Source organism: Perna viridis, chromosome 1 (assembly GCF_037379345.1).
Source record: "Perna viridis isolate PV_CMFRI_1.1 ecotype Kerala chromosome 1, ASM3737934v1, whole genome shotgun sequence".
Taxonomy (NCBI): Eukaryota; Metazoa; Mollusca; class Bivalvia; order Mytilida; family Mytilidae; genus Perna; species Perna viridis.
In genome coordinates, this window is record NC_142445.1 from 31,244,989 (window position 1) to 31,259,758 (window position 14,770).

The 14,770-nt window shown below is 33.5% G+C and overlaps 1 protein-coding gene across 1 annotated transcript; it reads right to left on the reverse strand.

The window, feature by feature from the left end:
• Nucleotides 1–2,253: 2,253 nt before the first annotated feature.
• On the reverse strand, nucleotides 2,254–6,997 carry LOC148628361 (integrin beta-like protein C). The gene is made up of 8 exons (XM_088564726.1): nucleotides 6,890–6,997; nucleotides 6,102–6,346; nucleotides 5,683–5,861; nucleotides 5,310–5,416; nucleotides 4,729–5,000; nucleotides 3,747–3,908; nucleotides 3,218–3,248; nucleotides 2,254–2,717 (listed from the first exon to the last, which is right to left on the reverse strand). The coding sequence occupies exons 1-8, from the start codon at nucleotides 6,995–6,997 to the stop codon at nucleotides 2,451–2,453; spliced, it is 1,371 nt and encodes a 456-aa protein (XP_088420852.1). The 3' UTR covers nucleotides 2,254–2,450.
• Between the last annotated feature and the right edge of the window lie 7,773 nt (nucleotides 6,998–14,770).

Sequence of the window (14,770 nt, forward strand, 5' to 3'; positions counted from 1 at the left end):
AAATACAGACAAATTTTACCTTGATCTTAAACCGTAGTTTTGCATTATCTTAACTTTCAAATTAAACGTTTAAAAGTTAAATATTTGAAACCATTCAGTAAAATTTTCGTCTTAATTGTTTAAATGTCATGATCATACCAATCTAGCTTAAACTTCATTTGAATGCAAAACTAAGACTGGAATCCGCCTTAGTAGGTAGTCGAACCCTTATACCTCACATTTTACTTCTAATGCATTACCCACTAATTATCTTTTGATATTGTTGCTACTGTGTACAAAACTGATACTCTCTCTTATACTTGAAACCCACGTGTTTTCGAAGTGGCACATCCAGCAAAAAATACATGTATTTACAAACCTTTTCTAGTATCTTCAAATTGTTTTTTATGTCGACTATGATTTTTAATTTCATTCATTCAGTGTCCGGGTAAGAAACTTACAGACTGTAAGCGCTTTTTGGTGCAAATTTTAATGGTAATATGTAAACAGAAAAATATGTATATGATTGACACGCTTATCACATTTGTAATTCAACTCTGCAATAAATGATGAATCATCTACATGTATCTGTATTAGAATAGCAAATTACTTTCAGTATACACTCACGGAGAGTTCTTGTTTTTGCTACGATGAAATCTCACTGTAAACCTCAAAATGTTGATCCACAATAGATGTTGGCGCATAACATGTGAAGTTCGAAACAGATAATTGTTTCAAATTTTGGAGAAAAAAGACTGCAAATGCCTCAGTGAGTCAATTGTGAGTTGATAGTATTTAAATTAGCGAGGCAAAAGTAATTCAAAATAAAGTGAGTAACACCTATACTCGACTTATTGTATAATTTTAGATTCATAATTGTAGATATTAACGTTCCTTAGATGGCTAGTAAAAAGGGAAGTAGTTGTCTCATTTTATATCGTCATAGCAGAGTTAAAGAAAATAATATTGAAAACATCTGGCAAGTTTATTCATTCCCCAAAAAAATTATAGGTGTATTATAAGTACTAATGCACACTGTAAGTTATTATAGCTGATCTGATCCTAAAAAAAGAATATCATTTAGCTAGATCCTTTAATATCGGTTTCCGCTATATGGATGACGTATTATCTTTAAACAATCCTAATTTTGGGGATTTGATACATCGCATCTACCCAAAAGAACTTGAGATAAAGGATGCTACAGACACTGTGAAGTCAGCCTCATATCTTGACCTACACTTAGAAATCGGTGGTAAAAGAAAACAACTATTTACAAAACCTTACGACAAACATGATGACTTTTCATCCAAAATTGTCAACTTTCCTTTCATCTGAGGCAACACCCCCTCAGCACCGGCGTATGAAGTTTACATATCACAACTCATACGTTATGCCAGAGCTGGCCGAGACTACGCAGACTTTTTGTATCGCCCTATAATTCTATTAAGTAGGCTTCTGGAGCAGGGTAATGTTACTACAAAATTGAAGTCTTCACAACAAAAGTTTTATGGTCATCATCATGAACTCGTGGATCGTTATGGTGTATCCATCTGCGCCATGAAAACTAATTTGTTCAACGTGTCATAGTTTTCCTTTCCTCTGTCGTCTACCCCGGACTTGACTTTTTATGAGCAACTCGGCGGGTGTTTCAAGAAAAGAAAAGGACGCTTACCCTACCGGTGCACCTGGTCTATGCTCCCAGTTTTTAATGGAGTCCGAGTTGCTCATTTGCTTTTATTACTTTGTATGTATGAGTTTAGTTACTTTATGTTCTTTGTTGTGTATGTCTGTTTTCCATGTCTGGTCTTTGTCCCTTGATTGCATTATGTTGATTACCGCTATAATCTTGGTTTACTTGATTTCTCATTCAACAGGTTGACAAATTTCAAAACCTCTACAAACTTACAAGGCTGTTTACGAACAGTGTTCACACGGACGAGTATATACTTATATAATACAAGACTGTAAACATAACTGCTACTTCATGACTTTTTACGTGTAATGTTGCATTATATGCAAAGCAATTGAGGATCAAATTTACAGCAAATTTTAAATTTTACGTCATATTAGATGACGAAAAGAACGACAAAAAAAGAAGCCATGAATAAAAAACCAAGTATCTAATATATATTTTCTGTGTTTTTCATTTATTTTGTTTTATTTCGTCCTTCTCCTTTGAGTCTTTTTTTTTTTGTTCGATATAATCATAGTTGTTTTTAATTTTAATTTTAAAAAAGAGTGAATTTCAACGCAAGATATCGAATTGATGTTTAATGCTAATATTTAGGATAAAGATTATCCTCCGTCATAAACACAAGTGTGAAAAAATGCACTGAATCTTTAACGTGAATGCTGTACAAGGAAATCAAAAGACATTTCCATTTGGCTTCAAATTGTCAGGCATTTGATATCGAATCCAAAATGTGAACAATATTTTGATACCACAAAACCTGCGTTGTTGGTATATTAACTCATCTGGTGAAAGTATGAGATGCGGCTGGTGTGGTACTAACAAAGTCACTTTTGTAATGTAAAGAATTGAAATTATCAGCAGTAACATTAGTGTTAATCCGTGATCGGTCTGGTATCATGCCGCTTCCCCAAACTTTTGCAGATCTTCCAAAACCAAGAAATCGGGCTAGTCCAAGTGCTGTTACGCCAACCACTGCTATACCGCCAACGGTTGCACCGGCTACTACGCCATAATTTACGGTATCATTTGGGTCTGCCACTACGACCTCAACTCCAGATTCAGTTGAACCTTCTTGGTTAATCGGTGGATTTTGTGGATTATCGGTCGTTGTTTTAACAGTTGCAGTTGGGCTATGAGAACTTTTAGTCGTTGTTTTTATAGTTCCAGTTGGGCTATGAGAGCTTCTGGTCGTTGTTTTCACTGTTGGTGGTAATTCGTCACCTAGACCAATCGAAAATTGGCTACTTGTAATTCTTCAAGAATTAAACGTATATATTATACCGTTTTTAAATAGATCTGAAGTTTTCTATCTGTGCAATTGCCGGTTTTGTCAACGTCAACGTTACAATATAAATGGAGATTGACGATAAAATGAAACAGTATAATTATAGTAAGGAACTTACTATATTGTGTAACATATACCATGTATGTATGTATGCTTGTATGTGTGTAAATTCTGCGAATAAGATGCAGTTAGAAGAATGTTTTGTTTGTTATAACCCAGATAAGTCAAAATTAACCATAATCAAACTTACCATGCACAACTAGTGTGGCACACACTTGATCCGATGTTTGCCTAATAAAAGGAGAAAAGAACCATAATAGACATAACAAAATACAGAAAAGACGACATTTTAAAATCTTAATATTTATAAACAAAGGGAATACAGAAAAGAACAGAAGAACCAAATACATAATAAAATCGCACAGTATAGCTAAAGTGCGCCCGCAACGAATTACTTTACAAACACCTGAAGCATGGACAATGCAGGTGCACCGACAGGGCATGCTTTTTCCAATATATCTTTAGATGTACAATATACTGGTTGACACAATTCAAAACTTTGAAGTAGTTCTTCGATTATCATGTGTCTTATTCGTTTGACATGAATATCTTAGTCGCCATTAACAAACATGGTCTAATTAAAGGAAAGCATATGTTGTCAAAATACCGGGTAGCTTAATTCATCTACAAATTGAAAAGTATGGGAATAGAAGTAGTGATCGTTTGGAGGATAAATAATCTGTGGTATGTTTCGTATATGATATATGAATATAATATACATTATTTTACCCAATGTTATCAGTAGCTGAGAAACAAAATATATTGTTGCCTGTCTGTGCAAGAGTCGGTGTCCATGTTACATATATAAACCACTCTTCACCAGAAGTTCCATGAGGATAGAGGTCTGACTTAATCATTCCTTGTGGCGACAATGTTGTTATTTCTGCGACACTATATGTATTATTTAAAAAAAAATATTTGTTAATTTTCGTACGTCATAAGCATGATATGACTAAAATGGCCCTGTTAAGAATCTCAGTTTATGATGCTTCATCAGTGCTATATTTAAGAAAAAACAGTTTATTGGAAATATTCATTTTTTATAGTCCCTTCTTATAATCTTTTTATTTTGCTGTGTAAATACTTTTTGATATTGGCATTGGGTTTTGTCCTTATTGTATGACATATGGTGTACCGTGGTTCCTCTTTCCCGAATAAGAAATACGATGAGAACTTTCTGTAGATCTAAACTGGTCTGGAGCTGGAATGTCAATTAACTGCTAAAAGTCCTTTGTTTGTGCGTTTGTATAACGAATAATCAGTGTCTTTCTTTATTTTTTAACAAAGGATTCAGACCTTTTTGAACTGATTTATATATGTTTAATTGTGTAATAGTCCACATACAGAGACCAGTTTTAAAGGGGAGGGTTGTGATCACGCCAAAGTACATTATACGCGCCGCATTTTTTTGGACCTGTCGTTTCGCTTTCCACTTTCAGTTGTTTTATGTTGCAGGAGTATATATCTAGAGGAAATCATTTCGCAGGTTATTGTTTTGTTGTTTTTGGGGGGGGGCAGCTACAGCCTTCCCAGTGATGTGAAAGTTTTCTCGGCGTTCACTGAAGAACGGCCTTGAGCTGACTCTTTCATCATGGTGTGGGTGTTGTCTCTTTGAAATATTCACAACACTAATTCTCCTTATATTAAGGAAGTTTATAACAAGAAGTACATAACAATAAGAAAACACCAAATGCATGTATTACTTCCCTACCTTAGCGACGCACTTCCACTTCTTGCAATTATTGTCAAATTAAACAACTGGTTTGCCAGTAAGTGATGAATGGACCCGTCTGTTATTACATTCGGTGGAAACACTGGTCTAGACGAACAATCCTCTGAAGACTGTGAAACTAACACTAGGAATTGTAACGGAACACTGCTCAGTGCTGCAGTGGCCGTAGATGATACAAAGTCTTCTATTTGGATTGCGACTGCATACCAACCTGCTGGCCCAGAGGCATTATAAAAAAATGTACATGTGTCCTATAAAATCAAGAACAAGATATTTAGAATCAAACACCGTTCAGAATACAAGACAGAGAAATCTCAGATATTTTTCGGTTTTTGAGATTTCTCAGTCTTGCCCTCTCAGGTGTATTAAATTCTTTAAATATCTCACGTTGCTGAAAAAAAAGAATGTGCTTGTCTCTTTAGTGAGAAAAGGGTATCAATGCGGTCAATAAAAACCTTATTTCTACTAAAATGTGAAAGGATACAGTAAAATCATTTTAAAATGTTACAATGACATTTGTAAAATTTGTGCAACATTTGTGAGCAAGTTTTTTTTTTCACCTCATCTAAAACTGATCCAATGAATGTCTGACAAACACCACCACACTCGTCAAAAGGAGCACTTTTCGCCCAACGACAACGAACAACATCACCGTCATCATCAGCAACTACAATATCAATTATTGGAACATAGTAGAATACGTTTACGATGCAACAAAACAATATTTCGAAAAATGTAGCATACAATGATTTTATCTCACTCGACTGTCATTCATAAAACACATGTTATTGCCTTTTTATCAAACGCTATAAAACAGTATTAAAATACGAGAGATACTTCTCTGTCAATTAGTATATTTAAAAAATATATTTTTCGTGTAGCAAGAACAAGTATTTTCTTTGTGTTCATCGTGTGAGTTAGAGTAAGACATACCTGGAATTTTCATTTGATAGTTACATCCAAGACTAAACCGAATGATAGGCTGAACACCTGTCGTTGGGGACGAATTTATTTTCCCAGTATCGTGGCGGGTGTTTAAATTTGCAATTGTTCTAACAAACCAACTTCCACTACCTCCTTGGGCAAGACTTATCCAACAACAGCTTGAGTATCTGAAATAAAGATCAAAAAATAATATTCGAAGATGGTTTATTTTCATCCCTGATTTATGTTAACTGTAAATAGTTTTAATCGGATTGCGCTTTTCACTTTATATTATTCATTATAACTGATCTTTTGTAAAAACATTGAGATAGAGATCTTTGAGTCATACAGTAACCAAAGTTTGAGTTTGCTTCCAAGTGTTGATCTAAAAGCAAACGTAATGATTTATATATTATAGACTTAGTTACCCAAAATGAAAAATGTTGGTATTTGATGCTGGTAAAGTATAGTTGATAGTCCTCATTCCAGTTGTCCAGTCTTCATTTACACTGAAGTCCGTACAATAGTAGGCCATCTGTGTGATAGAACTGCTACATCCACTCAAACAATTAAGTGTTCCCTCTCCTGGCAATAGAGTGCCGTTTGATATTGACTGCTCTGTGCATGCGTGTCCAGAACTACGCCTAAATGCAATGCGGTAGGATATTTCTATCTGAAAAGATGTGCAAGGTTGACTTAATAACAGTGCAAAGACGTGATGCTGGTAAGAGTTGCTGCGGTAGCATGTCTTCCGGTTTTTCATAAACAGTACTATTCTTAGTTTTTAACAAAAGGGATTCCTACAAACGACTTTAACAACATGTTATATTTTATTGTCACAAACAAACATCAACTTTTTTCAATGCGAAATCTGTATCTTATTCTCTATGAGAAAAAAAATACCATTTTAATCGTAGATATATATATTTATGAAGTGTGTTTTCTTTCTTAATAAAAACGTACATGAAAAATAAGTTTTCTGATGTTAACATTCCAAGCAAGTACAGTAGTATACAGTAATGTATAAAATATATCGGGTTTTCTTATTTATCTAAACCTGCAATGTTTGTTTCTCATAGCATAGAAATATATTTCGATGAGACAATATCACGAACTTTTCTGCATCTGATTCTAATTATAGTCGTATTTGACTCTTTTTTTCTTTCTACAGGGTTTTGTAAGTCAAAAACTACTTAACGCTTTTATTTAAAGATACCTGGTTTGTTCCGATCGGTTTCCATGTGATCAAGCCTCCACGAAAGTGACTACATTTCACGCTACACAAAACCGTAAGCAAAAGCAGTACAATGTCGACTAAAAACATTTTGATTTCTGTTCTCAGTCAGTGACGGGAGTGATTCCTTATATAGTATTCAAGTAGTCTCTGTTGATCTTATTTCATTGGTTGGATTGTATGGCGGTTCTTTCTTAAAAATTCCCCTACTAAACAGGTCCTTGATTTAATTACTCGAATATAAAAAAGAGTAATAAAGTTTTGGTACAATATTGCAGCATAACTGCCGTTCGTAAAACTAGAAATATATCTATATATAAAGTTAAATATATATTAAACTTCTTCTTCTTGGTCAAGATTTACTCATCTGATATATCATTAAAATGTTTATTAGTTTTAATCATGTACGGATACTAGTTAGTAAAAAAAAACAATTCGTTCAGTCATTTTTTTCTCATGTATACTTGTTAAGTAATAGAATCTACATGTCATACATAACTTGGAAGTACGAAACAATTTTTAAAAAATAGCTGAAGATATTCCTTGTGGTAATACATAGCGAACAGAGTTAGCATGTAACTAGTTGTAGACTTTATGTTTTGCATTGCTTTAAAATTACTTACATGACTGTATGATTTTAAAACATACTAAATGTAGGAGTTTATGTTTGAATTGAGTCAATTTTCGTTCTGTCTAGTAGCCGTTGGACTTCATTCAAGAATTCAGAGAAGTTTTGACATTTAAACCGCTATCATGGTTAAGTGCTGTGAATTCTATATACGACTTTTTCAACCTTTTAATGATCTTTCGGGAACAATGTAGACACACACATAAAAATTAGAATGATGTGCCCAATTGTGTTTTTTTTTGGGGGGGGATGACTTAAAATACGAATGAGTTGGCCATTATTAAGGAAATTACTTTCTGGAAATCAAAACAAAAGAAGACACTCACAAGACAGCATACTCTGAGTAAGGTATGTGATAGTCTTTCAATTGTGGAGATTGAAAACAATTAAAACGTTCGTGTTTTATGGTCACTGACTAATTAATTATTGTTCATAAACTACGCTTATTTTCGTTTTCTGTATAGTTATTGTTTTCGGGTTTTGCTTTGTATTGTTTCGTTCTTTTTAGCTCACCTGGCCGAAGGCCAAGAGATCACTTGGGGTCCGTAGTCGTCGTAAATAATTTTTTCAAACTCTTCTCCTCTGACATTACTTGACCAATTGAAACGTGGCCGCTGTTAGTAAAAATAGAACATAGGTGTCAGACAGTAGATTTTTGCATGTATCTCCAAAACCGATAGACTTAGCCAAATTCTGACATAAATGCGTTCAGCATGATAAGATCTATCTGTGGTCAAATTTTCATTTTAATCTGATAAGCCATGTTGGGGTTATTGACCTTTCTCGACTTTCTTTTTTTTTTTTTTTTGATATTTTTAATGTTATTTGCTTCAAAAATCTTCTCTACAGACAATATTTGACCGATTGGCATCAAAATTGGTATGCATCTTCCTCTGAGCATACTGCATAGAATTGATGTGGGAATTTTTGATCCGTCAAAAAACATGGCCGCCGTTACTAAAAATAGAACATAGGGGTCAGACAGTATCTCCAAACGCTTTCATAGCTAAAATGATCCTTATTATAAGGTCTACAAAAGTCTTCGGGGATTGAAGCTGTCAGGCGACTCCTTGTGAGATTTATTGCCCTTGATAGATAAAAAATAACGTTTTTTCTGGGTTTTTTTTAGACTATAATGGAAAATTCTGAAATGATCCGTATAAGAAGTCCTTCCAATGAGTCAAAAGTGTTTGATAACTCCTTGTTAGACTTATTGTCCTTGAAAGACAAACTTTAACAAGATGAGCGAGTCAGGCTCTGGTGAGCATCTTCTTTTGTTTGCTTATCTGGTTATTCGTTCAATTATTTTGGTTTTTTGTTCGTTTTTTTTTTGTTGTTTTTTTTTTTTTTTTTTTGGTTTATTTTGGGGGGGTTCTGTTTTTTGAGTATTTGTATTGCAGGAAGTTTGGTGTATTTTTTGCATTAGTTTCCTTTTGTAAATTAATTAATTGAAGCGCTCTACGTTGGAGCGGGAAAATCCCACAATTTTAGAAATTAAGTTTAAGATCGGAGCAGTTAATATTGAGTAAACACTAGAATGTTGACATAATTACATATTTATTATGATCAATAATAAATTCATATAAAGAACACACATATATTGTTGTTGTAAACTCAAATGAAATTATACGGCGCAATAAATAACAAAATAAGCAAATAAAAACTTCTCAAAATATGATATGAAGTGCATCTTGCTTTACTTATGTTGACCTAAAAGTGGATGTCAATACTAGAACGTTCAAATTAGTAGCACAAAAAAGAAAAAAACCTGTCATTTCAGACATATTTTATGTTGCCACATTTATTGCGTAAGTTGAATGAATGCAAAATAAGTAGAGTGGGTGTTTATCTACAATTAAATACTCTGAATGCGAGAGAAAATTCGAATCATCGCACATGAAAAACTTGGAATTGTTTTCTTTCCCAACTTGTAAAATTAGAATTATATAAACTGTATTGTAACGACGACGTTTATAGGTGTACAGTTGATCTAGAAAAATGTCAAATTTTGATTTTAATATCGACTTACTGTGACCTCTTTGTCATTCTCATGGTTGTAAAAGTAGTAAAAGAGTTCGAAAAAATTCAAACTGTTAGAAACAAGCATAAAAAATACCTTGAAAATTGATGATAAACATAAAAGTACTACTTTGTAACTGGAATCACATATAGCCAAGGGTGATGAAACGAAAATGTGAATTCGATTGAAGTTTGCATCTGATTTAGATTAGATAGAATGTGCCTGGAACAAATTTATTTAGTTATGTTAGATAGTAATAATTAATGAAATATAAACATGAATTGTGAACCAGTTCGTATATTAATTGGAGCTACTAAGCTAACAGGAATCAGGAATGTGGCTAGGAGACTTGAGAATCATAAAACTTCATTTAAGAATTGAATGTTTCATTTTTTATATTTCGTGTAAAAGGGTTGAGGGTAGCTTTAATACTTTTTTACAATATCAGATCTATATAATATACTAAGTCGTTACAGTTTAGATATAACGAGAATAGGAATGGCGAATATGTCAAAGAGACAACAACCTCCATGGATGAAAATGTCAGCTAATCTTCTTCCACACCATTAATTTGGAGTTACATGTATTTAAAATGGGATCAGTTGCAGTTACCAAGGACTATAGCCAAGATTTCCATATTTAACTTCTCCTATACGTAATGTTACTCCTGTAATAAATATGGTTCCTGGTGGTATTACTGCATTACAGTTTCTTGTTTTAATTCGGTATTTTTTTTTTTTGGCAAATCGATCCTAAATTTCAAAATTGAAAGAAAAATCATTAAATGATTTCTCTGTGATATAACTTAAAGTATTTTAAAATGTTGTTCTTTGATATACAACCAAAATTAATTTAAATCATCATTAGAAGTAATCAAGGGAACCAAGGTTACAGCCGTAATAAAAAAAAATGCAATCCAGGAACAAAGACCAGACATGGAAAACAGACATACACAACAAAGAACATAAAGTAACTAAAATCATACATACAAAGTAACAAAAGCAAATGAGCAACTCGGACTCCACTAAAAACTGGGAGCATGGACCAGGTGCACCGGTAGGGTAAGCGTCCTCGTTTCTAGAAACACACGCCGAGCTGCTCATGTAAGTCAAGTCAATTTAGAGTTTTACTGGATGTACGTAGTTAGATACAATTTTCCAGTTCCTCACTTGCAAAATTTTGCCCCACTCGCCAAGATGATGAGTCAATTAAACGACGAAGTGCATTATTTTTTATCATTTTAACTATAACATACGTATCCAAACGTAATGGCATTTGAACCTTTTAAAAACTTATCTTTCTTGACAGAATCGATCTTAATTTCGGGAATATTTGATCAAAAGATATTAAGTCTAGATTTCATAATAACATGCTAATTCTGTATGTATTATATGTTAGTGTAAAAAAAAACTACCAAAATTGATAGACAAGCATAGGATGCTGCTGAAAAGGGACAAGGACGGTTATATGGATTAACAAAACTTGTTAGTGGCAAAAAAGAGAAGAAACATGAACATTCCTGTGAAAGATGAAAATGGGAAACTATTGACTACAGAAAATGAACAAGAGGCAAGATGGGCAGAACACTTTCAAAAAGTACTAAACAAACCACCACCAGATCAAATATCGGACATACCCGAGGCAGAAAATGACCTAGATGTAGAAACTACTCCACCAACAAAACAACAATAGTAACAGCAAAAAAAATATCTCAAAAGTGGAAAAGCGCCTGGACTAGTCAACTTAAACGCAGATCCCATAAATGCAGCATCGATTCTTCACCTTTTATTTGGATGTATACATATACCACAAAGAACTAATAATTGGTCTAAAGGCAGCATAATTAAAATACCTAATAAAGGAGCAATTAATAACTGCAATAACTGACGAGGTATCATTCTATCCATACCAAGCAATGTCTTAGCCAAAATCGTCATCAATAGAGTCTCAAAAGCAACCGATGAATGTCTTATATGGAAGAACAAGCAGGATTCAGAAAGGGTAGAGGCTGCACTGACCATATATTTGTGCTACGCAACGTCAATGAGAAATGCACCGAATGTCAACGAGATTTATAAATCAATTTCGTTGATTTTTGAGAAGTCATTGACCGATATATAGAGAAAGCCTTTGGAATATATCAAGATCATATGGTATTTCTGTAGAAATAAATGACATCTTTAAGAGTTTTACAACAACTTCACATGCAGTGTACAGAAATATTGTCATTGTCATCTGTTCATTTAACATGGATATCGACTAGAAAAACAACAAGCGATGCAAGGGGCTAGCGTTTATGATGAAAAATTAATACAGTATTAGAAGATCTTGATCTTGCTGATGAAATTGCGTTGCTATCGCCACATTTACGACATGTACAGGAAATGACCAAATGCCTTTTTACATTCGCAAAGCACTTCGGTCTCGACATCATTGAAATGACAACAGTGGTGATGTCTCTAAATGCAACGAACCCGACATCTATAGAAGTAAAAATCTTCCAACAACTGACACCTTTACCTATCTCGGTAGCGCAGTGTGAAATGATGGGTGGTCATGTGACGACATCAGGAACATGATTGGAAAAGCACGAGACATCTTCATTTTATTCAATAAAGTTTGGAAGTCCAGCTAGTAGAGTAATTTAAAGAACGAAACTGGAACTCTACCATAGTTGTGTATTTTCTATACTTTTGTACGGCTCTGAATGTTGGAAAATGACAGATTACGGCCTTGTCTAATTGCCAATATTTCACACCAAAAGTTTAAGGCAGATATCAAGAATCTTCTCGTCTAGAATAATCAGTAACGGAGACCTGCTGACTGCATTGTAACATGACAACAATACTGCAAAGAAGTAGATGGAAATGGATAGGCAATGTCGTCAGGAAAGACAATACTTTCCCTACCCCTATCGGTTGTAGTTCGAAATAGGATAAGTCCGGTTTTGTATTTTTTTATATAGTAACAACATGTAAAAGTCGCCGTATTATGGCATTTTAGGGTACCAGGATGTCATTTTATACAGTATTGACCAAGACCGAAATTTCAACTTTTGTACGTTTCGACTATAAAGATATTTGACTTTTGTCTCAAGTTCTGAGCTATAATCAGGTATATAGTACAATATGATTTTTTTTTCATTCAAAGGATTGATTGGCGTCAATAAACAAGAAAGAAACTGCATACAAACACTGTAGAATTCGCTTCAGAGAAGGAATGTGAAAAGGGAGATAACTAGCAAACATAAAATTTGTGCAAATACAAAAAAAGTCGGATCGTTTTCTATATAATATCTATTACTTTCAATTTAAAGTTAAGTTAAGTTCTGTTAATATGGTAGTTTGATTTGTTTTCGTTGACCACCTACTGGATTCGATCCAATGCCCTTATGGTCTGAAGTTCATTGTCTTAACCATTCGGCTATTGTGACCATTAAGAAATGGTGGGTAAAAGGCACCTGATACCTTGGACTATCATTGTTTTGTCTTGTGTTTTATACGCATTTTAACAGAAGATGTGTAATTGTTAGACAGTTTAAGCATTTTAATTAGAAAGTACAGTACATTTATGTAAAAAAACAAGGCTCGGCTAGCTTAGGGTACACTTATTTTTTATCAGTATTATCTCTGGGTTCGGAAATAACATTTGGATAATGCTATTCGGATATTGGTGTATATTTTTTTCTGCTACAGATTAAAAAAACCCATTGAGGTGTACTGATTTCCAACAAAAAAAAATAGAGGTAAAATATGACTTCTCTTCTTAAAAAAGATTCCAAATGTAAAAATGTTGAATAACATTTAAACTACTGTTTTCAATACCTTGGCATGTACGCGAAATAAAGAAACCCATTTAATACATCTGTATGCAGAACAGGCAAGAAAATGTCCATGGATCTGACTACTGCATTATCTTGAAATATGTCATAATGATCAGTGTGGAGAAAATTTTGTTGACTTTTGTGTCTCCACTGTTTGCACGCCTATTATATTAATATCTTTCTTGCTTTTGTCCAAAATAAAGTATATTATAAGCTTTCTTTTAAGTCCTGGCGTCGAATTCACAAAAAGTCGTAAGTGTGGAATTGATCGTAAATTATGACGTTCTTACTTACGATCAACTTTACTCTTTCGACTTTTTGTGAATTCGACGCCTGGTTTTTAGTTCTAAGTGTTGTTTTGACACACCAGCTGCACATTTTAGCAGTCAATAATAACAAAAATGTGCTAATGTCCTGTTAGAGGGAAATTGAACGGTAACGAGTTAAGAAAACTTCAGCCACTTGGAGCAGGAGTTGATAACTACATGATCCAGAATCAGTAGTGCTTCTATTTATCATACTAGTAAATATTTCTCAGGCTTATCAAGTTTCGCGCATATTGCATGAACATCGCGCATTTTTAACCTGATCTGGCAACATTTCCCTTTGATCGATCTAATTTTTTTATGTTTTTGATCTTTCATTTTTTTTTTTTTTTTTTTGCCAAATCTCATGCACTTGCGTCTTGAAAGCTTGACAGTCCTGACTTCGGTTTGGTAGTACATGGCTAAAAAGTCCTCGTAGTATACTTATCATATTTACTCATTTATAGCTACGACATAAAGCATCTTAGAGCTGAACAGATTTACTTCATTCAAAACAGTATAGTTAGAACAATGAACCTTTGCAAAAAAAACTACATAGCAATCAAAGCAAGTAAATTAACACGAATGAATAATACAGAACTAAGTTAAGTATATATCAAATCTTGCATTGGTTAATTTTCTTTGGGTGTGTTGTATTTCTTTTTATTTTAAATGTATGATCTGACTACTCTCACTAGTATTGTTTAAAGGTATTTTGTTGCTTTTGACCCTGTGAGTAAAAGGTCAATTTCATATATTTCATAATTACACAGGGCGGCTACTTTACGTTTACCGCAACAATTTTGGCTTCATTTCATTTTTTCATTGAAACAAAACTCGAAGTTTAATCAAGGATTTTTATAGTAGTCTACTATGAAAAAAAAATCCTTGGTTTAATACTTTTTAGTCCTTCGTTGATCTCGTTCTGACATATTTTGAGGAGTTTCTTTGATTAGTTAAGTCTGTGAAATAAACCAATGGCCAAAACTATTAACTTCATGGTTGTTACAGTCCATTTGATTTCTGTAGGATACTGAGAATAAAATTCTTTAAAATTCAGATTTTTGTCAAAATTAAAAAAAAATGG

Bases quoted from the DNA above. Each gene is read 5' to 3' on its own strand.
- LOC148628361 (XM_088564726.1), bottom strand. From the start codon at position 6,997: ATGTTTTTAGTCGACATTGTACTGCTTTTGCTTACGGTTTTGTGTAGC. The intron at 3,249-3,746 runs GTAAAATAATGT...TCCTTTTATTAG, and splicing joins TCAGCTACTGATAACATTGG to GCAAACATCGGATCAAGTGT. The intron at 2,718-3,217 runs GTTGTGCATGGT...TCTGGAGTTGAG, and splicing joins ATCAAGTGTGTGCCACACTA to GTCGTAGTGGCAGACCCAAA.